Source organism: Phaenicophaeus curvirostris, chromosome 3 (assembly GCF_032191515.1).
Source record: "Phaenicophaeus curvirostris isolate KB17595 chromosome 3, BPBGC_Pcur_1.0, whole genome shotgun sequence".
NCBI lineage: Eukaryota > Metazoa > Chordata > Aves > Cuculiformes > Cuculidae > Phaenicophaeus > Phaenicophaeus curvirostris.
In genome coordinates, this window is record NC_091394.1 from 53730380 (window position 1) to 53748846 (window position 18467).

The 18467-nt window shown below is 40.6% G+C and overlaps 1 protein-coding gene across 4 annotated transcripts in view; it reads right to left on the reverse strand.

Moving 5' to 3' along the window:
• The window catches only part of TRAPPC8 (trafficking protein particle complex subunit 8), a 55256-nt gene extending 43712 nt beyond the window's left edge, over positions 1–11544 (reverse strand). For 2 of the 4 annotated variants that reach the window (XM_069854026.1, XM_069854025.1), the window contains exons 1-3: positions 11261–11544; positions 4078–4272; positions 1412–1495 (exon numbers count right to left, since the gene is read on the reverse strand). In XM_069854026.1, the coding sequence (XP_069710127.1) occupies positions 1412–1495; positions 4078–4272; positions 11261–11417 (436 nt within the window). In that variant the 5' untranslated portion in view covers positions 11418–11544. The remainder of the gene's footprint in view (positions 1–1411; positions 1496–4077; positions 4273–11260) is intronic. The other 2 variants (XM_069854028.1, XM_069854027.1) reach the window with 1 other exon arrangement.
• Between the last annotated feature and the right edge of the window lie 6923 nt (positions 11545–18467).

Genomic DNA, 18467 nt, shown 5'->3' on the forward strand with positions numbered 1-18467 from the left:
CATACATCTAGGCTATAAAAAGCTCTTGGCTTTATGAAGCCCTACATATAAGTATGCCAACTATTTAAATAAATGAAAACATAGCTTGCTATCAAAAACAAACCATAAGAAAGTGACTCATGCATATTTTTTCCACAAGTATAACAAAACCTTACAGTAAAATCAAGTACAAACCAAACAACCTTAAACTAAAGGTAGAAATTTCAACTGCATTTTAGTTTCAAGTTCTGGTTTTGGTTTTCCATTTCTGCTTTACAGTTGAACAACAGGAAAAAAAAAGAAAAGTTGCGGGGTTTTTTTCCTAAATCTGACAGAGCTACAAACAGGAAAGTACTACTTTGCTTTGTGGGGTGGTATGGGGCTTTTCACCCCCTCCACTTTCTCATTCAGCCTATTAAGAACCTCGAAGCAGTGACAAAGGCAACTTGATTCCCTCTATAGAGCCACAACATATGTCAACAGTATTCACTCAAGAGCACTTACAGGACTGTAATCATTTGTAGTAGATACTTAAAATAAACATGCATCACATGTAAAACAAAAACAATATTTAAAAAAAAACAACCACAGAAGTAACATTTCATAACATGTTACAGCAGTGCACAGCAACATTGTATCATTTAGGTAGGCCGACCAGTATGTTTCTCATTTTACTAGCAATATATTTCCAGTATACTAAAGAAGCAGAACTGAAGTTTAGGTAAACCTGTTAACATATTCAGAAATTTAAGAATAAAAATGGTAAGTAACATTCACACATAACATCTTAAGAATGAAAGTCTGCTTAATGAAGTTTTGTACTTTTTAGCTACCTGACTGATCAAGATTAGTATCACTTACTAGTACTCCAAACACATTCAGAAAGGAATGAATTTAGCAGCACCTGAACAGACACTATTTAAAGATAGCTGTTACTTACTGAAGGCATTAACTTTTAAGTATTAGCAAACTGAAAACCATCAAGAACTGGCTCTTAGAGGTCACAAGAGAGTTTCACTGTAAGCTGAGAGGTCACTAACCAATACATTTTGGTAGCTCCAATTTGAAAAGTGCTACTATTCCTTGAGAAGGAAGTTCTAGTGAAGCAGAAAGTATAGTATAGAGCTCCACAGGATCAAACAAGACAGTGCTTTTACAGCATCGTGTCACTTCACCACCACCACTCTTCGCTTATTGACTCTATGGAAAGACCAAATTATTTAGATTAACAGGAGTAGAAACGCAACTAAAAAAGATTAAGCAACCGTCACCAACAATTTTTCATTTGGGGGGAGGAAGAAATGGAGGAACACATATCTATACCAAGTAAAGTGCTAAACAGTAGTAGCAGATGGTAAGGAAAGGTGGATGGGGCACATGGAAAAGGAATCAAGGGCAATTTGGCGAATTGGCACCAACCACAAAAAAATACCTGAATAAAACGTGGATGTGTTCAGTTCCATCAGTGTCTCTTTCCAATTACTGTACCAAGGAACACTAGCTTTAATTGAGCGATCTGATAGAAAAAACACGGTATTATTATACCAAAAAGGGTCAGGTGCAAACACACTATTGGCTTTTACGCTCTGGTAGCATAAGGCAGAAAATCTATACCATGCAGGTCCATCAGGGACTGAAGACTTCTGATTTCAGCTAACCTCAATCAAATATTTCAGGCTCCTCCACGTTTCACAGTGTATATCACTCGAATTCAATATTAATTCCTGGGTCAGCCCAAGTAACAGGCTTGAATAAAAACAGAAATCCACAAACTGGTAAATAATTAAGAGTTATATTTAGATATTATTTTTATTTTTGTAGTTGGAAGATGCCATAAACGTAAGACAGTTGCTGTGATTTCTTAGTCTGAAGTACTACGATTAAAGTACCTGAGGGTGTCAGCTGCTAAAAGCAGATGCCCCAATACTCTCTCTTATCTCCATCATATTCCCACATTGCTGCATGCCAGCATTAACATCATGCCACCCTGAACAAACATAGCCAGGGATGTGATCCATCAGAGAACTTACTTGGGATAAGAAAAAAATTAAAGTCTTTAATAGGATTGCGTTTCCTCACTCTCCACATGCACCAGTACATGGGAGAACCAAGCATGGCTGAGCATAAGTACCCCCTCAGCAATCATCCAGGCCTCAAGATTATGGAGCTATGAGACCATTAAACAAGTGTAGCAAAGAAGAATTACAAACAATTAAAGCAATTCAATACAGTAGTTCCAAAACTTTTAGACAAGAGAGCAGGATAATGATTCCAGCGCTGGAAATACTCATATGAGCTTCTTAATGTCTGCGTCTTCCTTCAAAATACACCCTATTTGATCATTGTTAAAGATTAAGAAATTGTTTTAATATTGTTATCCTAGAAAACTAATTCACCAAAAGAAATGGAGCAATTAGAGACAGGTTAGAATATTTCACATTTCCATACCAAAAGATTATATTTTGTTGCCAGGAATGAACGTTTCTATGAGTTTACAATAAAATAACTTGAAAATAAATAGAAAAGGAACTTTAAACAAGCTAGGGACTTCCTTGCATTCTCCTACAATGTAAAAAGATCCAAGTTTGATCAAGAACACTATCAGTGCTTTGTGCTAAAGCCTTAAAAAGGGGTACCACAAAACTGCAAAGTTCTTGCATGATTTTGTCCTTCTGTATGATCTCAAACAGATGATACGCCTCTCTCCTCAAATAAGCATACAGCCATTCTGAATAGAAAAAACTAATGACTGAGGAGAGAAGATAGTCAAGTATGATAACTTGGACATTTGAGGCTCCAACAGCAAATGGGGGAGAGAAAAAAAAAAGTGAGTTATTTCCTTTTTACACATATAAAGCACGGCTTGATAAAGTCACTATTTTCTTCCCATCTTACAAAACTTCATTTATAAACTGAGGTCCTTACAAATACTATGGAAAAGTCTCTTCACTGAAAACATTCTGCTTTCTTAGAGTCTTCTAATCCCTGGAATTTAAGCAGACTTTCCCTTCAAAAAGATTTCACAAAAAGAATGGCAATTCACGAGTTTCCAAGATAAAGGAGGGCATGGAAACTGACAAAGGGTGCAAGTTTCCAGCAGCTGTCAAAACTTCTAGGCTCAAGCCTTTTTCTTTACAATCAATACTTCATATCAAGTTGAGGACATGGCTTGTAAAATTAGCATTATACAATTTCTCACTGCCAGCATAAACATTCAAAATACTTTGACAACATTGGTTACTAATCCTCAACAGTGTTTGTCAGCCTTTTGCTATAGCAAAGCCAAAGTCCAACATGCAGTGAGGAATTTAAGTACAATAAATTACTTGTGCTTAAATAGGGCAATGCATACATGCTTTGAATTAAGTACATAGTCAAAGGCTTTAATGGATTAGGGTCTTAATTGGGAAGAGTTTAATCTTCTCAGCTCTCAAGATCAGGTCCCATTTAGTATTATTCACAATACCTTATCCCTTGGAGATCAAGAAAACACCCATTTTTAGAATATTCTAGCCATTCTGACAGTGACATGCAAAGCACTGAGTTCCATCGCAAAAAAAAAAAAAAACTAACAAGACAAAGAATCACACACATTTCCTCAAAACCTTCTTACACTTAAACCTGTTGTAACAACTTTTTGAACTCTATGCATTGATCAATAAGTACACAGACATAAAAACAAGCCTGGAGGACTAACTTAAACGTAAAGTTTTTGAAATACGTTTGGATATTTACTCAGTCAATTGTAACAAGTTAGTGTGTCAGCTTTGTAACAAAAAAAAAACCTTCCTAATTTCATGAGCTATTAACACAACAGAGGTAGGAGTATTTTCTACACTGAAATAGTGGGATGATTCAACACAAGTTGAGAAGAAGTACAACATTAGGAAACATGAAAATAATTATTAATTTAGTTCAGTTACTCTTAATATTATATAAAATCAAAACCATTTGATAGATCTGAATAAGTTACAACAATGACTCAAAACTGATCAACTCTCAGAGTAACTTTGATGTATGCCACAAACTTGAAATTAAGGTTAGAAATGTTACAGTAAATTGCAGTTTAAGTTACAGAAAAAAAATATCATTACATACCACTAATGTTCAGGTCATAATCTCCAGCTGTGATCACATTAGCAACAAGTCCTTCAGCAGGCTGACTAACAGACACAACATCATTCAAAAGCCTTCGAATGGCACCAGGCTGAGGTGGATAAGTAATAATGTTGTTGACAGCAATCTTCAAATTTTTAATTATGTGGAGCTGATTATTAGGATCTCTCATGTGAACTAAAAAAAAAAAATAATAGGCTTTATTAAGGAATATAACAGAGTTAAAATAGTTACCATAAATTAGCATTTCTCCAACAGATTTTTATTTTCCTTTAAAGATTAGTTTCTTCACCAAACATCCCCATCACCAATTTTAGATCACACATCCTCATCATTAATTTTAGATCAAAGGCCACAACACTTGAGTAACAAAAAAGGGGAGAGGAGGATGGGGGGGCGAGGAAGAACAAGAAGTTATTTCAGGTTCAAGATTAGGCTGATCTATGCAGACTCATGAAAGCCTAGTACAGGGTCTTTGCTTACCAGACTATCTGCTCAGAGTAAAGAAGCACTCAGAAGGCATGCCCTACACCGCTACACTCCCTTTCCTGCAGAACGCAATCAACTTGAACAGAAAGCCTATAGTAACAGTGTATGCATGTCACGCAGCATCTATTCCTATGGGGTCCCACGCATTCAAAAAGCATTTCAGGGATAGGATAATATTAGCTCATTTTTAATATTAGTGTGGTTATCTTAAGTTAGTTTTGTTGTCAGAGATGTTTGTTTTAAGAAATGGTTTTAGAACTTCCCAAGATTTATTTTATAACAATGTTACTGAAGTCACATTTCTTGAGTTACAAACTTCTGGTAAAAATTAACCAATTAAAAATAAAGTCGATGCTAGTAACACCAGCACTCTTGACTCACTTTTAAATGCTTGTTCAAAAAACAAGAAGTCTTATGAGTACTAAATATCAATTTCAGAATTATGCATAACAGTTTTGGCTGAAACAGATTATTGCACACAGCCTCAAAAAAAAAAAACCCCAACAGTGCAGTTGAAGTGTACATGGACCTAGTGTTTATGACAGAAGTACAAACACCTGACAAGCATCTAAGTTGTTGGTGTGGAGAGTTTATTTAGAAAAAGTGAAGTACACTTTTATCAGTGAACATAATATTCCAAAAAAGAAACAAATTCATTATTAAAATGAGCTCTTAAAAGAGGTGATATTAGCCTTATGTTATTAGCACAAAGCAACTTATCCTGCGTTGGTTTTGTGTTACTTATCCAAAACATACTTTCCTTACATTAAAGCCAACTTCTCCAAGAAAGCTACTGGATGGAAAACACTAATAAAGAATGAATCCCAAGCCCATGTAACACAGTCAATACCGGTCTAAAGAGTGAGGCAGCAAAGCCCATCAAGGTGATTAACGAACAACTGTATTTAACTGAAAGTTACAGCTGCTAGTTATATGGGGTTTTCACTTTAAGTAGGGTGCCTTTATTTTCTATATATTTAAACAAATATCAAAGGCAAATCTGACTTTTTTCCGTAAGGATAAGTAAGTGATTTCTTTCATTCCTTAAGTGCCTGGTTTGGGGGCTTTTTTAGTGGTTTTGTTGTTTTTTTAAGAAGTCTTTGTCTCCCAGAAAGCAAAGAAATGATTATTCACAAGAAAACTAAGCGTTTCTTTTACATTTCTGTGTAGTGGCCTACCTTTCCACTTAAAGTCTAGTGCTGTGATTTTTTTACTAAACTTTGACTGGGCTGCAATTGCTTTTCTATCTTACAGACAAAGCTACTTTTTACCATAAGCAATAATTTGAGCTTCACATGACTTGTAAACGCAGAGCTCCCTTTGGAGAATCTTTGTGAGACTTGTTCCCTCAAGCCATCTGTTTTTAAAAAACTATTCACGACATTTTAAATAGACATTATAATTCTATATCTGCTCCGATTTCTCATGTCATTTTCCCTACTTCAAACTACAACCACCACCAAGCAAGCCAGATGAAGTGCAGGGAGGACAGAGTGAGTATGCCTACATAAGACCCCTGGTGCCTGCCCTCCCTCCTGCCCGCCACCCCCCCACCATATCACATAGGTAAATTATCAACACTAGTGCCACATGATTACTGAAAAGATCAAATATAAAAGAAGTGGGAGGGACAAACAGCTAAAACTCATCCTTGGTGTCTCTCAAAAATATAATAGCTGTAATAGAGAAGAGCAAACATTTTCATACAAGACATATGACATTTCTGGCATATATGAAATGCTAAAGAGTGACATAAAGGACACTTGGAACCTCACAATGCTCGTGCTTTAATCCCTAATAAAAAATTTCATGTTATATTTCCTTCAAGGGTTCACAAGATCATTTCAGAAAGTATTTTGGCAAAAGTGGGAGCAGTAACATACGAGAAAAATATCTTTCTCATCAGCAGTTGAACTTATTCAGATGTTGACTAAAATACTCATGAATAAATATTTCTTAACACCAAACCAAGCTCACCAAATAAACGCCGTGTTCCCACTATACATCCTTAGGTCCAGCACGCATTTAAGGCTTGGAATCAGATACAGTTACCAGAAGCTCCCCCTTTTCAAGGCACAAAACACTTCAACTTAAGAGTAACCAAGGCTGTCTTTAAGTCACACTTGGTGGTTGAACTTGTACACTGTAATTCTCCTTTCCATCAAGATAGTATTAGTTCAGATAGTATTTTTAAATATTCTTAAAAACAGGATGCTATTTTAAAGAAACCTGTACAATATATTTGTTAGGTTATGTATATCTGTAGCAACTGATGCCTAACAGTTAAGAAAGAATGCCACTTCAAGAATAAATGTGAAGGTGTAAAATCCAAAATATACTTTTGGTTTCCTTTATCAAACAAATACAGAACTCTGGGAAGCGCTTTGTTTTTCATTTCATCTAAGGTAAAGACTCGCTAAGACAGCAAAGTTGTTTTCTCACTTTTTAACCATTCTGCCTTCAGTAACAAAAAGCAACTTACTTAGGAAACCTCAAGAAGCTAAAAATCACACTAAGGAGCACTTCAGGCCTGCACTCAGGATTTCCTACCACCACAACTTGCTATGCCGCAAGGGTATGTTTGGCTACACCAACATTAGCAAGTCATTGATAAACAAAAGGTGATGAATAGATTAGTACTGACTAACATACAGCCTGCCCCCCTCCCCTGCCCATCACATAATGTATGTTTGTGGAGTTCTACTTGAAATAAGGTATTATCTGGTCTCCTTGGACTGAGGAACCACAAGAAGCACGTAGTTTAACACTAGTTGAAGAATCAAGCAGTGGTCTGGGTCCCCACATCTCTGTTAGCTGTGAAGGACAATTGATCCATACACAGCAGAAAGCTCCACTTAGTTTCTGTATATCAAAACCACTTCACACATAAATTAGAAGACTTGTTTTATAACTACACCGCTTCTATAAGTGAGAATGTTAATGAACATTTAGCCTTCAGCAGACTCATGAGCTATGTAAATCCTGAACATCAGAGAAAAGTCTGTATTGTAACAGGATTCAAAAACAGTGACCAAGCTCTTCAAATCTCCGAAGAGTTCAGGAAGTAACACATGTACTTTAAAGTCCAGCAAAAGTACAAGGGACAGTTTATTTCTAAAGCGATTAAATACTAATCAACCCAATTTTACATTACAAATTCAGAGGAATAGCCACTAGATAAAGACAGAAATATTAATATAAAAAAGCACAGCACTTCATACTTAAGGAAACCTATGTTTAAAAGTGAAGATATCAAACCAATCATAAGCTGTGAAACAGTTACGGGGACATATGCACATAGACACATCCTGACGTACCATAATCAGATCATTAATTATGAATCTCTTCTTCTTAACTGGACATGAAAAGCACCATGGAAATACTTTAATAGCTTTGACCAGACTTAGCAGCAATGTACAGAAATTTAAAAACTTGTCCTATGTTTCCAATTCTTGTGTATGAGATACAATTAACAGTGCCACTACGCAACAGTGTTTGTGGATATTGGAACAAGTATGTTTCCTGGTCAGAGAGATCCACAAATTCTAAAGCTAGAAAAGTTGCTTGCTGTCACACAAACACGAGACACTTGACTACACTGAACTACTCATCTGCCTGAAGAAAATGCCTAGTATGGCTTTCCCTACCCTTGCACATGCTGCCTTTCACCACAATAAGTTACATACAGCATGCACTAATGTTTTTTCCACAAAGCGAGAAGAGGAAGTCACACTTGGAATGAAGAACTGGAATCAAGCTTGCAGCCTGTTGAATAAGAATACACAGTACTGCAGCAACAAAACTCACAATACCAAGATTCACCTTCTCGTTCTCTGACCCTTGGGTCAGAATGGTTCAGATTCCTGCAGTCAGGCAGCCTACACATAAGAGCAAGGATGCCCCCTCTCAAAGATTCAGCACAATAGCCACAGATGCAAAATTAGGAAAAAAAACTGTGTAAGAGGTATTTAGATGTACACGAGGGTGTACATTATTACACACAGCTTAAAGAAGAACAACTACCAAAACCATAAAAAACGTACTACAAAAATATGAAAATCAAACAGTGGAGCTTCCCTACGTAAGTTTTTAGAAGAATGCAAAGATTGAGTCAGTATCACTCTCAAGTAATAAGCTCAAAGTCTTACACTATATCAAGGGAAGGAGTCTAATCTTTAGCTATAACTAGCTCCTTCAATATAAGAGGGTGAAGACTAGTTTGGTTTATAAGCACCAGCATACTACCGAGTTCTGCATTTACATGGGGAAGCCTGAGGATGATTCAGGTTTGCAAGTCCCTTTACTGTTACAATAGGTGGAACAAAACATTACAACTAAGCCACAAAAGAAATAAGTACTCTTCAGAGGCAATGTTTCATTTTTAATAGTCCGCCTGGTTTGGTTTGCTAGATGCACTTTAAAAGCCTTTCACAACAGAACCTAGAGAGATTTTTCAGTAACTTCAGAACTCCGAGGATGTGAGCTTCCACATTTATGATTTCCATCTCTGCTGTGTACTCGCATAGTTCATGAGTGTTGCCAAAATAAGGGAAAAGCAATTATAAACAAGTTACAGTTAACAAATTGTTAAGACTTGCCATGGAATTAAGGCAAATTTTAGAAGAAACTAGTTTTTAAGTTGGTGCCATTTTAATATATCAATGCCAGAAAAGAGAAAAAAGTAACAGGACAAGCTTCATTTTCTTGTACTGTTTCCTCAATACATAACATGAAGGGAGTGAAGTATAAGCTAAGCCTCTGTTAGAAATCAAATCTGACAAATGTCATTGCACCACTATTCTGATACAGTTCTACTTCAATTGCTTTCCTGTATACTATTCTTATTAAAAGTAGCTTGAAAAGCATAGCTTAGTGCCATGGTTTAACCCCAGAGGGCAACTAAGCACCACACAGCCATTTGCTCACTGCCCCTCATAGGATGGAGGAAAGAATCAGAAGATTAAGAGTGAGAAAACTTTTGGATTGAGGTAAAGATAGTTTAATAAGTAAAGCAAAATCCATCTACAAGCAAAGTAAAATAAGGAATTCATTCACCACTGCTCACTGGCAAGCGTGTGTTCAGCTACCTCCAGGAAAGCAGGGTTCCATTACATTGAACAGTTACTTGAGAAGGCAAATGCCATAACTCAGAACATGCTTCCCTTTCCTCCTCCTTCCACCAGCTTTATATGCTGAGCATGACTCCATATGGTGTGGAATACATCTTTGCTCAGTTCAGGTCAGCCTCGGCTCTATGTAAGCACTGCTCAGCAGTAACTAATACATCCCTGTATTAGCAACACTGTTCACAGCACAAATCCAAAACAGAGCCACATACTAGGTTACTCCGAAAAAGAACTAACAGCCAAAACACATAAGCTTAGTTAAAATTAAAAAAAATGAAATAGTAGCTTAGAGCATTACAGTAAAATAATCCCATTGTTTCTCTTAAGTGGTCAATTTCCAGTTTTGTTTCCACCACTTCACCTATGCCACATAAGCAACTCAATTCACACAGGTCTTACTCATAGAAACATCAATAAAAAAGTACACACCGTAAAACTACAGGTAAGAAAAAGCAAATGACTTGCACCTGAGATTACAATTAACATTTTGGGAAGACTGACCATACTTTCAACGACCAGGTACTTCACTAAACAGCCTTACCACAAGCGTGCAATGCAAGAGGGTCTACAGCAAGAGTAAAGTAAAAGTGTTAACCGGACAAAAGTCCAAAGAAAAATGTTGGTTCGGAAAAACTAGATGCGCAGACACCTGTCTCTTCAGCCGTGTGCTCCGATGTCTCTAGGAGAAGCCTCGCTTCCCAGGTTCCACAGGGAAGAACAGACTGAATAACATCAGGCAGACCTCACAGCCACCCGGTGCAGCCCCGGCAAAGGAGCGTCTCCGCAGAAGCCGTCCCGGCTCCAGGGAATGCAGCTCCAGCTGCATCCCCTTCTCCCGACAGCCGAGTCCCGCCTCCCGTCCCCGCCGGGCTGGGACCCCCGGTCCCCCACGGGGGGGTGAGAAAAAGAAGGGGATCCCCAGGGGGGACAGAGCGGGGAAAGAAGAATAAGAAAACTAAAGGGGACCCCGGGGTGGGGGGATAAGAAGAAAACTAAAGGGGACCCCGGGAGCGGGGAGGAGTGAAATAAGAAGAAAACTAAACGGGACCCCAGGGGAGAGAAATAAGAAGAAAACTAAAGGGGACCCGGGGCGGGGAGGGAGAAGAAGAAGAATAAAGAGGACCCCGGGGAAAGAAGAAAAAGAATAAAGGGGACCCCGGGAGGGAAGAGGGGAGTAGAAGAAGAATAATAAAGGGTACCCCGCGGGGGGCGGGGGAAGAAGAATAATAAAGGGGACCCCGGGGGCGGGGGGGGGAAAGAAGAATAATAAAGGGGACCCCGGGGGCGGGGGGGGGAAAGAAGAATAATAAAGGGGACCCCGGGGGCGGGGGGGGGGAAGAAGAATAATAAAGGGGACCCCGGGGGCGAGGAAGAAGAGTAATAAAGGGGACCCCGGGGGCGAGGAAGAAGAGTAATAAAGGCGATCCCGGGGGCGGGGGGAGGAGAAGAATAATAAAGGGGATCCCGGGGGCGGAAGGGTTCCCCGGGAAGGACGCAGCGCCGCCTCCCCGCCCCGCGTCAACGATCCCCACTCCGCTCCCGGCACCGACCTTCCGAGGTGAGTCGGCAGAAGGGCTTGACCAGCTCGGCGAAGCTCAGGTTGTTCTTGCGGGTGACCCTCTCCGCCTCCTCGCTGCACAGCGCGGCCACCAAGGGCACGAACGAGTCCTGGATGAACTCCTGCACCGACTGCACGCACTGGGCCATCGCCGCCGCGGCTCGCGGGCCCCAGGCGGCCCTGCCACCTTCCTCCTCTTTTTTCCTCCTCCGTCCGGCCCCGCCGGCTCTCGCTTCGCTCCCAGCAGGCAGGCGGCCGCCCGGCCCCGCGCTCCCCACCGGCCCCGCGGCTGCTCAGCACCCGCCCAGCGCCGCCATGTTGCGCCCCGGCCGAGCCCCTCGGGGAGCGCCGCTCCCGGCGGCCCCCGCGCTCGCTCATGTGATTGGCCGAAAGGGGCGGGGCCGGGGCGGGACGCGCACGGGCCGGGGGGTGGTGTGTTTGCTCAGTGCCCCCCCCCACCCGCCGGCTGTTGGTACGTTCCGAGCGGTGCGAGGGGGAGCTGCTGTTGCCGGAAGTGGAATAGCTTCGCTTGTAGCTAAAGCAGAGCTAAATGTCATCTAAGTAACTGTGGTTTCTTGAAAGTTAGACAGAATGCCCCTCTGATAGCATGTTTTCTTTCAGACACCGTTTTTCCAGACACTGCTCATTCTTTGGAGATCGCAGAACCACTAGGTTGGGAAAGACCCACAGGGTCATTGAGTCCAACCATTCCTATCAAACACTAAACCATGCCCCTTAGCACCTCGTCCACACGTCTCGTCTTTTAAATACCGCCATGGAAGGTGACTCAACCACCTCGCTGGGCAGCATGTTGCAGTGCCCAATGACCCTTTCTGTGAAAATATTTTTCCTGATGTCATGCCTGAGCCTCCCCTGGCAGAGCTTGAGGCCATTCCCTCTTGTCCTGTCCCCTGTCACTTGGGAGAAGAGGCCATCACCCTCCTCTCCACAGCCTCCTTTCAGGTAGTTGTAGAGAGCAATGAGGTCTCCCCTCAGTCTTCTCCAGGCTAAACAACCCCAGCTCTCTCAGCCGTTCCTCATAAGGCCTGTTCTCCAGCCCCCTCACCAGCTTTGTTGCTCTTCTCTGGACTCGCTCCAGAGCCTCAACATCCTTCTTGTGGTGAGGGGCCCAGAACTGAACACAGGATTCAAGGAGCAGTCTCACCAGTGCCAAGTACAACCTCCCTGGACCTGCTGGTCACGCCATTTCTGATACAAGCCAAGATGCCATTGGCCTTCTTGGCCACCTGGGCACACTGCTGGCTCATGTTCAGTCGGCTGTCAACCAACACCCCCAGGTCCCTCTCCTCCAGGCAGCTTTCTAGCCAGACTTCTCCTAGTCTGTAGCACTGCACAGGGTTGTTGTGCCCCAAGTGCAGGATCCGGCATTTGGCCTTGTTAAACCTCATGCCATTGGTCTCAGCCCAGCGGTCCAGCCTGTTCAGATCCCTTTGCAGAGCCTCCCTACCCTCCAGCAGATCGACACTTCCACCCAGCTTAGTGTCATCCGCAAACTTGCTAAGGGTGCCCTCGATGCCTTCATCCAGATCATTGATAAAGACATTGAACAGGGCTGGACCCAGCACTGAGCCCTGGGGAACCCCACTTGTCACTGGCCTCCAGCTGGATTTCACACCATTTCCCACCACTCTCTGGGCCCGGCCATCCAACCAGTTTTCCACCCAGGAGAGTGTGCGCCTGTCCAGCCCAGAGGCTGACAGTTTCCTAAGCAGAATGCTGTGAGAAACTGTGTCAAAGGCTTTACTGAAGTCCAGGAAGACCACATCCACAGCCTTTCCTTTGTCCAGTAGGCGTGATGATGATAACGTGTTCAGTTATTATATGTATGAAACAGATGTGTCTTCTGTAGCCACCTCTGTTTGCAGCCTCTCTCTCTCTCTAATGCAAGGTCAGGCTGAGAGATGGCTCCAATGCTCCAAAGTAGCAAGAGTTTTGACCGCTGCAAAGTTCGTAATAATATTAGAATTCATCCTTAGAAAGGCTGGAATATCCATATGGAATATCCATAACGTTTCTGGGGAAAATTATACATATGCATATAAATAGGAAATACATTCTGTAACCAGCTCTTGCCTCGTTGCACATGATTGATGGGCATCGCTCCCTCACATTGCCCAGGCCCGATTAGAGGGTGATTGCTTTGTAAAACTCCAAAAGGAGTCTTAGAGAATTTGTTTGCTGGCATTTTCAGTATCTAATGACCTTTCTCTCCAGAAAGACAGTTTAGGGTTTTTTCAGCAGACCTGTCACTGTTCAATTGTATGTATGAAATGGAAATCGCGCAAAAAAGCTTCATTTTTGAGATTCAGCTATTAACACATGATGTTATACAGAGTGCTGCTTTTACATTTGTGACCTGAGTAACAAAGTGTCAAGGAAGGAAGACGATCAATGACAGTTAAGAATGAGTAAATTTGAATGTGTTCTTCACCAAGATCACTGGGGGTTTAACATGCTGTCAGTGAGTGTCCTTAGGACAGAGCTTGTAAACATCACACAAAAAACCCACCAACTTATGTCTTTGGAAATTAGAGCATAACAAGGCTATAATAAAGCATAATTTCAACAGTAAGTTTTGGAAATCATTAGCCAGTTTCTGAGAACTTGACAGGCTTGTCAGAAGCAGGAAGCTTTTACAAATCGCTGATGTGAGCCAGGTGAGTACGAGAAAGGGATTACTCTGAGGGAAGACTTAAAGCATGATATTGTTGCTTCCTAAATGCAAATGTCAGAGGCAGAGATCTTATTATCACTTAGATTCAATGGTAGATCACACATTATTTTTCAGACGCATGATTTAAAAAAAGCATAAGAAGACAAGCCTCATTATTTCTCCCACTGCCAGAAGTATTCTTAATGTGCAACTAATTTCCATGGTAAATCTTCATGTACAAGAACCTTTAAAAAATAGAAAAAGGAAGATGAGGTTATTTTTCTAGCTGATATTACAGAATTAATATATCCTAATTAAAAACCAAATAAAAGTCAGAAAAATAATATCTAATTGTCTTCCCTAACAAATCCAGTAGTTTGGAAATCAGTGTTAAACATTCATCTCCATCAACTGGGTCAGCAACTTCCTCTGTAAACTCGCTGTTTTTCAGGACTGAGTCCTGGGAATGTTATCCAAAAGCTACTAAATATTGCAGAAAAAAAAAGTTTTGGCTTTGATAGATTTTTAGAACAAGGTGAAAGCCAACCATACTTATGGTTTATTCATAATTGGAAATTTCCAAACTAATGTTTTCACAGATACTGTAAATTACGACCTTCACATGGGCACTTCGAAAGAACAGTGCTCGTCTCGCATTTCTTTTAAACCATTACTTCAGAACAGTAAACTAATTGCATCTGGTAGATTGAAGTGGATCAGAAGAAGTCCCAATCCTGTTCACATATGATTTGACCTTAAAAACTATCGTAAAATTCTGACCATCATTATGTCTTTCTGGCAGAGTTTCAAATTTTGTACGGCTATTAGCAAGAGAGTAAGAAATAATTAATTCTCATTGTAAATGTGTTGGGTTTTTTTCTTATTGTAAACCTAGATTTGTGTGCTCAAAATTTATTCTCTGTGTATGAAAGTATGTTGTACACGTTTTCTTTTTATCCAACACTAGGAATTTGCTCCTTAGAGTTTCTCTCTCTCATGACATTCTCTCCCATTATGACACTGTTTGAACCACAGGTGGTTTCACGCTAGTTTCATGCAGCTCTGCTGCCTTGTGGGCTGGGCTGTCCTAAGGCAAAGTAGTGTTTTCCCGTGACTGAGAACCTTTAATACAGCCTCTGAATTGCTTGCCCTACTAAGGAGGGATAAACAACCCCATTTCTATGAACATTTTATCTCAGGGTGGTGTATCCCAGATCTGTTGCTAAAACTGGTGTAATCAAAGAGGATTCAAATAATATTATGTTTATTAACAGCACAGAAGGCACATTAGAAGGATTAACATAATATGTAATTTCAAATTACTTCTATCATTCCCAAGCCTGGCAATATGTGCAAAAAAAAAGTCTGACAGCGTACAAATTGATAGAACAGATAGTGGTCAGAAATACAAAGGGTAATATGAAGTCATGAATCCATGCTGTAACCATCTGAATTATTTAACTGAAAATACTGGTTTTTACAGAGGAAAAGATAGATCAAAGGAAACAGCAGGTGAACAGAAGTGAGATTATGTAGCATGGGGTAGGATGGGAGGCCTGGTCAGAGGGAATAGAAAAAGAGAACAAATAGGAAGAAAGTGCCTTGAATAAATCAGAACAAAAACATCATTGAAACAAAAAAATATGTTCGCAGTTTCAATTGTAATGAAACAGAACATGGCTGTAAAATTTGGACTTGAAAGTTCTTATAATCTTCCCCTCTGCTACTTCTTTGCTGGTGCCAGGAGTGCTTTTTCAGTCCCTCAAGCTAGAAGCTTCCTGAATTTACAAGTTCTGTGATTCCTTTTTGCAGAACACTGGGCCAGAGAGCTTTTTGCTACACTGAACTGCTGTGGAGGATGTTTATTTGAAAGGGGTTTTTTTGTTGTGTAGGTTTAAGACAGAGGAAAAAAATAATATGGAATTGCAAATGCTGCAGTCTGAAGTGGAATTGAGTTATTTCATTTGCAGTTATTTGAATGTTGAACATGTCTGTTTCCCTTGTAAATTAGTTAGAGGTTAAAATACGTCCCTGAAAGTTTATATTGTGGACTCCTGGCTCTCTGCAAACTTCAAAGGCACATTTGAGTTTTTGCTTAGTTCAAGCTTCTGCAGAGTTAGAGAAGTGATGTTAGCAGGGCAATTTAATCCTTCACAATTTGAAATGAGATTTTAAGATTTAGTTAAAATCATGCAAGAATACAAATCTGGGGCCAGGCTGTGATTGCTCGACCTGGTGGTTATAAATCACACTGATACACAAACAAATCATTGCAAGTTACGTATTAGTGTAAATTTACATCCAGTTAGCTGTTACCTGGTAACTCCTCAAGGTTAATCCAGGAACATGATTTCTCAACATCTGGATTTGCTTATGGCCTTCACAAGCCTCCTGGACAACGTGATCCTCTGTGTTAGCTGTTCTGCACTAGCATCACTGCTATGGAAAATGAATTGCTGCTAGGGCTGTGGTCCCTGCTGTCTGCCATGCACAAGTAGCCCTCTGAGTTTTGCTGCCTTCTGTAAACCAAGAAAAGCTCTTGAAGTGCCCTTCTGCAGCTTGCAAGATGAACAAAAAATAACACACGTGGACAGAAGAAAGAAAAACTCATCCTGTTCTGAATCAACACACATTTTCCGAAAAGATAAGAGAAAAAAGAATTCTGAAGGAGGATTTACTGAGCCAGGCAGCAAGAACAATGCTGGGGCCTTAGGTGTGTACCAAACCCGTGGTGGCTGCAACTTTGGCTCAGGCAATCCTTTGAATCATAGACACACTGGGTAAAGCAGAAGGTCAAATCTGCAGATGCAAGGGTTAAATGGTAAAGTTTGCCCAACCATGCCTAAGGGTGGGTCATAAAGAGGAGTAGACGGTAGTCAGTGGTCATCTCCAACTTCTTAATCAATTGGGTGCTCTCCCTGCCATCTCAAGGATTCCAATGCTTTTTGATGGGCATGGGGTAGGAATCCATGATCATGCAGTTCTTCTTCCAGGCATGATAATACAGGCCTCTCCAGTGAACAATTCCCAGTATCTATAGAGAGCCAGGAATAGCTAGTAGCTTTTGCTGATCCTGCTCTGAGTGGGAATTCCAAGGTAATGGTTCTATACAACTCTCTTTTTCCCTATAGAAGCAGCCATTAACCACTTCCTTGACTCAGCCCAGGATTTACAGCAATCTTTTATTCTTTGCCAGTATTACCCTGGTATTTTTGTTAACAGATGTAAATCTAAAAAGTCTCCATAATGTAAGTTTTTCATAGAAATATGAGGCCTGCACATAACAAAAGGGAGAAAGAAGTACAAGAAAGGAAGGAAAACAAGCAAGTCCAAATTCAGCACTTCGGCACCTTGGCTCCACTCACCACAAAACTTAGGGACAGGTATAATTCTGCTGACTTTTCTTCTAAGAAAAAGTGAAGTTCGCTTGCTCAGTCTCACGTACACACTGTCTCATGCTTTCATAGAATCACCAGGTTGAAAACGACCTCTTGGATCATCGAGTACAACATTCCTATCTGCCACTAAACCATGTCCCAGAGCACCTTGTCTACCTGTTTTTCAAACACCTCCAGGGATGGTGACTCAACCACCTCCCTGGGCAGCCTGTTCCAGTGCCCAATGACCCTTTCTGTGCAAAATTTCTCTCCGATATGTACTCTGAACCTCCCCTGGTGGAGCTTGAGGCCATTCCCCCTTGTCCTGTCCCCTGTCACCTGGGAGAAGAGGCCAGCACTCTCCTCTCTGCAATCTCCTTTCAGGTAGTTGTAGAGAGCAATGAGGTCCCCCCTTAGCCTGCCATAATGATCTTGGAGACTTCTACCTTAAATCAGTCATCCTTGCCATACATTCAACTGTAGCTGGATAATCTTCCAGATTCTAGGGGCCCTTTGTCAGAGGAATTTCTGGGGATGAAGCCCCAACTCATGACACTGAGTTACTAAGTTAACAAAAGACAAACAAACTGATTCTTAATGCATAGGCACCATGTTAACTAATTTCCCTGAAATCAGATTAATTTTTGTACTTTTGAAAGTGCCTGTGGATTTTTGTTACATGCAAAAGCCCCACATGTAATATGGCTCCACATCAACATGTTAAATATATATTGGATAAAATATATTTGATAAATATATATTGGATATTACGCAGCTTAGACCTGTAGATGTTCAAATGCAGGTAAGTACCTGCCATGTGGATGTGAGGCAAGGTATGATTATATTATACATGCACAGAAGTGTGCACAAATAAGTGAAAGCATGCATTAAAACTAGTTTCATTCCAGGTATTCTACTATGATTTCTCTGAGCTTAGCTGTCAGAGTGATGTTAAATATAAGCAATCTAAAGAAAAAAACCACTAGGGCAATAAATAGAAAACTTACATGTTGGGGATGTGAAAATGCATTTTCAAGCAGATTTGTGATTTCAGAACTGAATTCACATGAAAATTTTCGAAATTAGATAAAAATAAGAACCTTTTCCTAGCTATGCTATGAAAATAAACAGTATTTTTTGTCTAACAT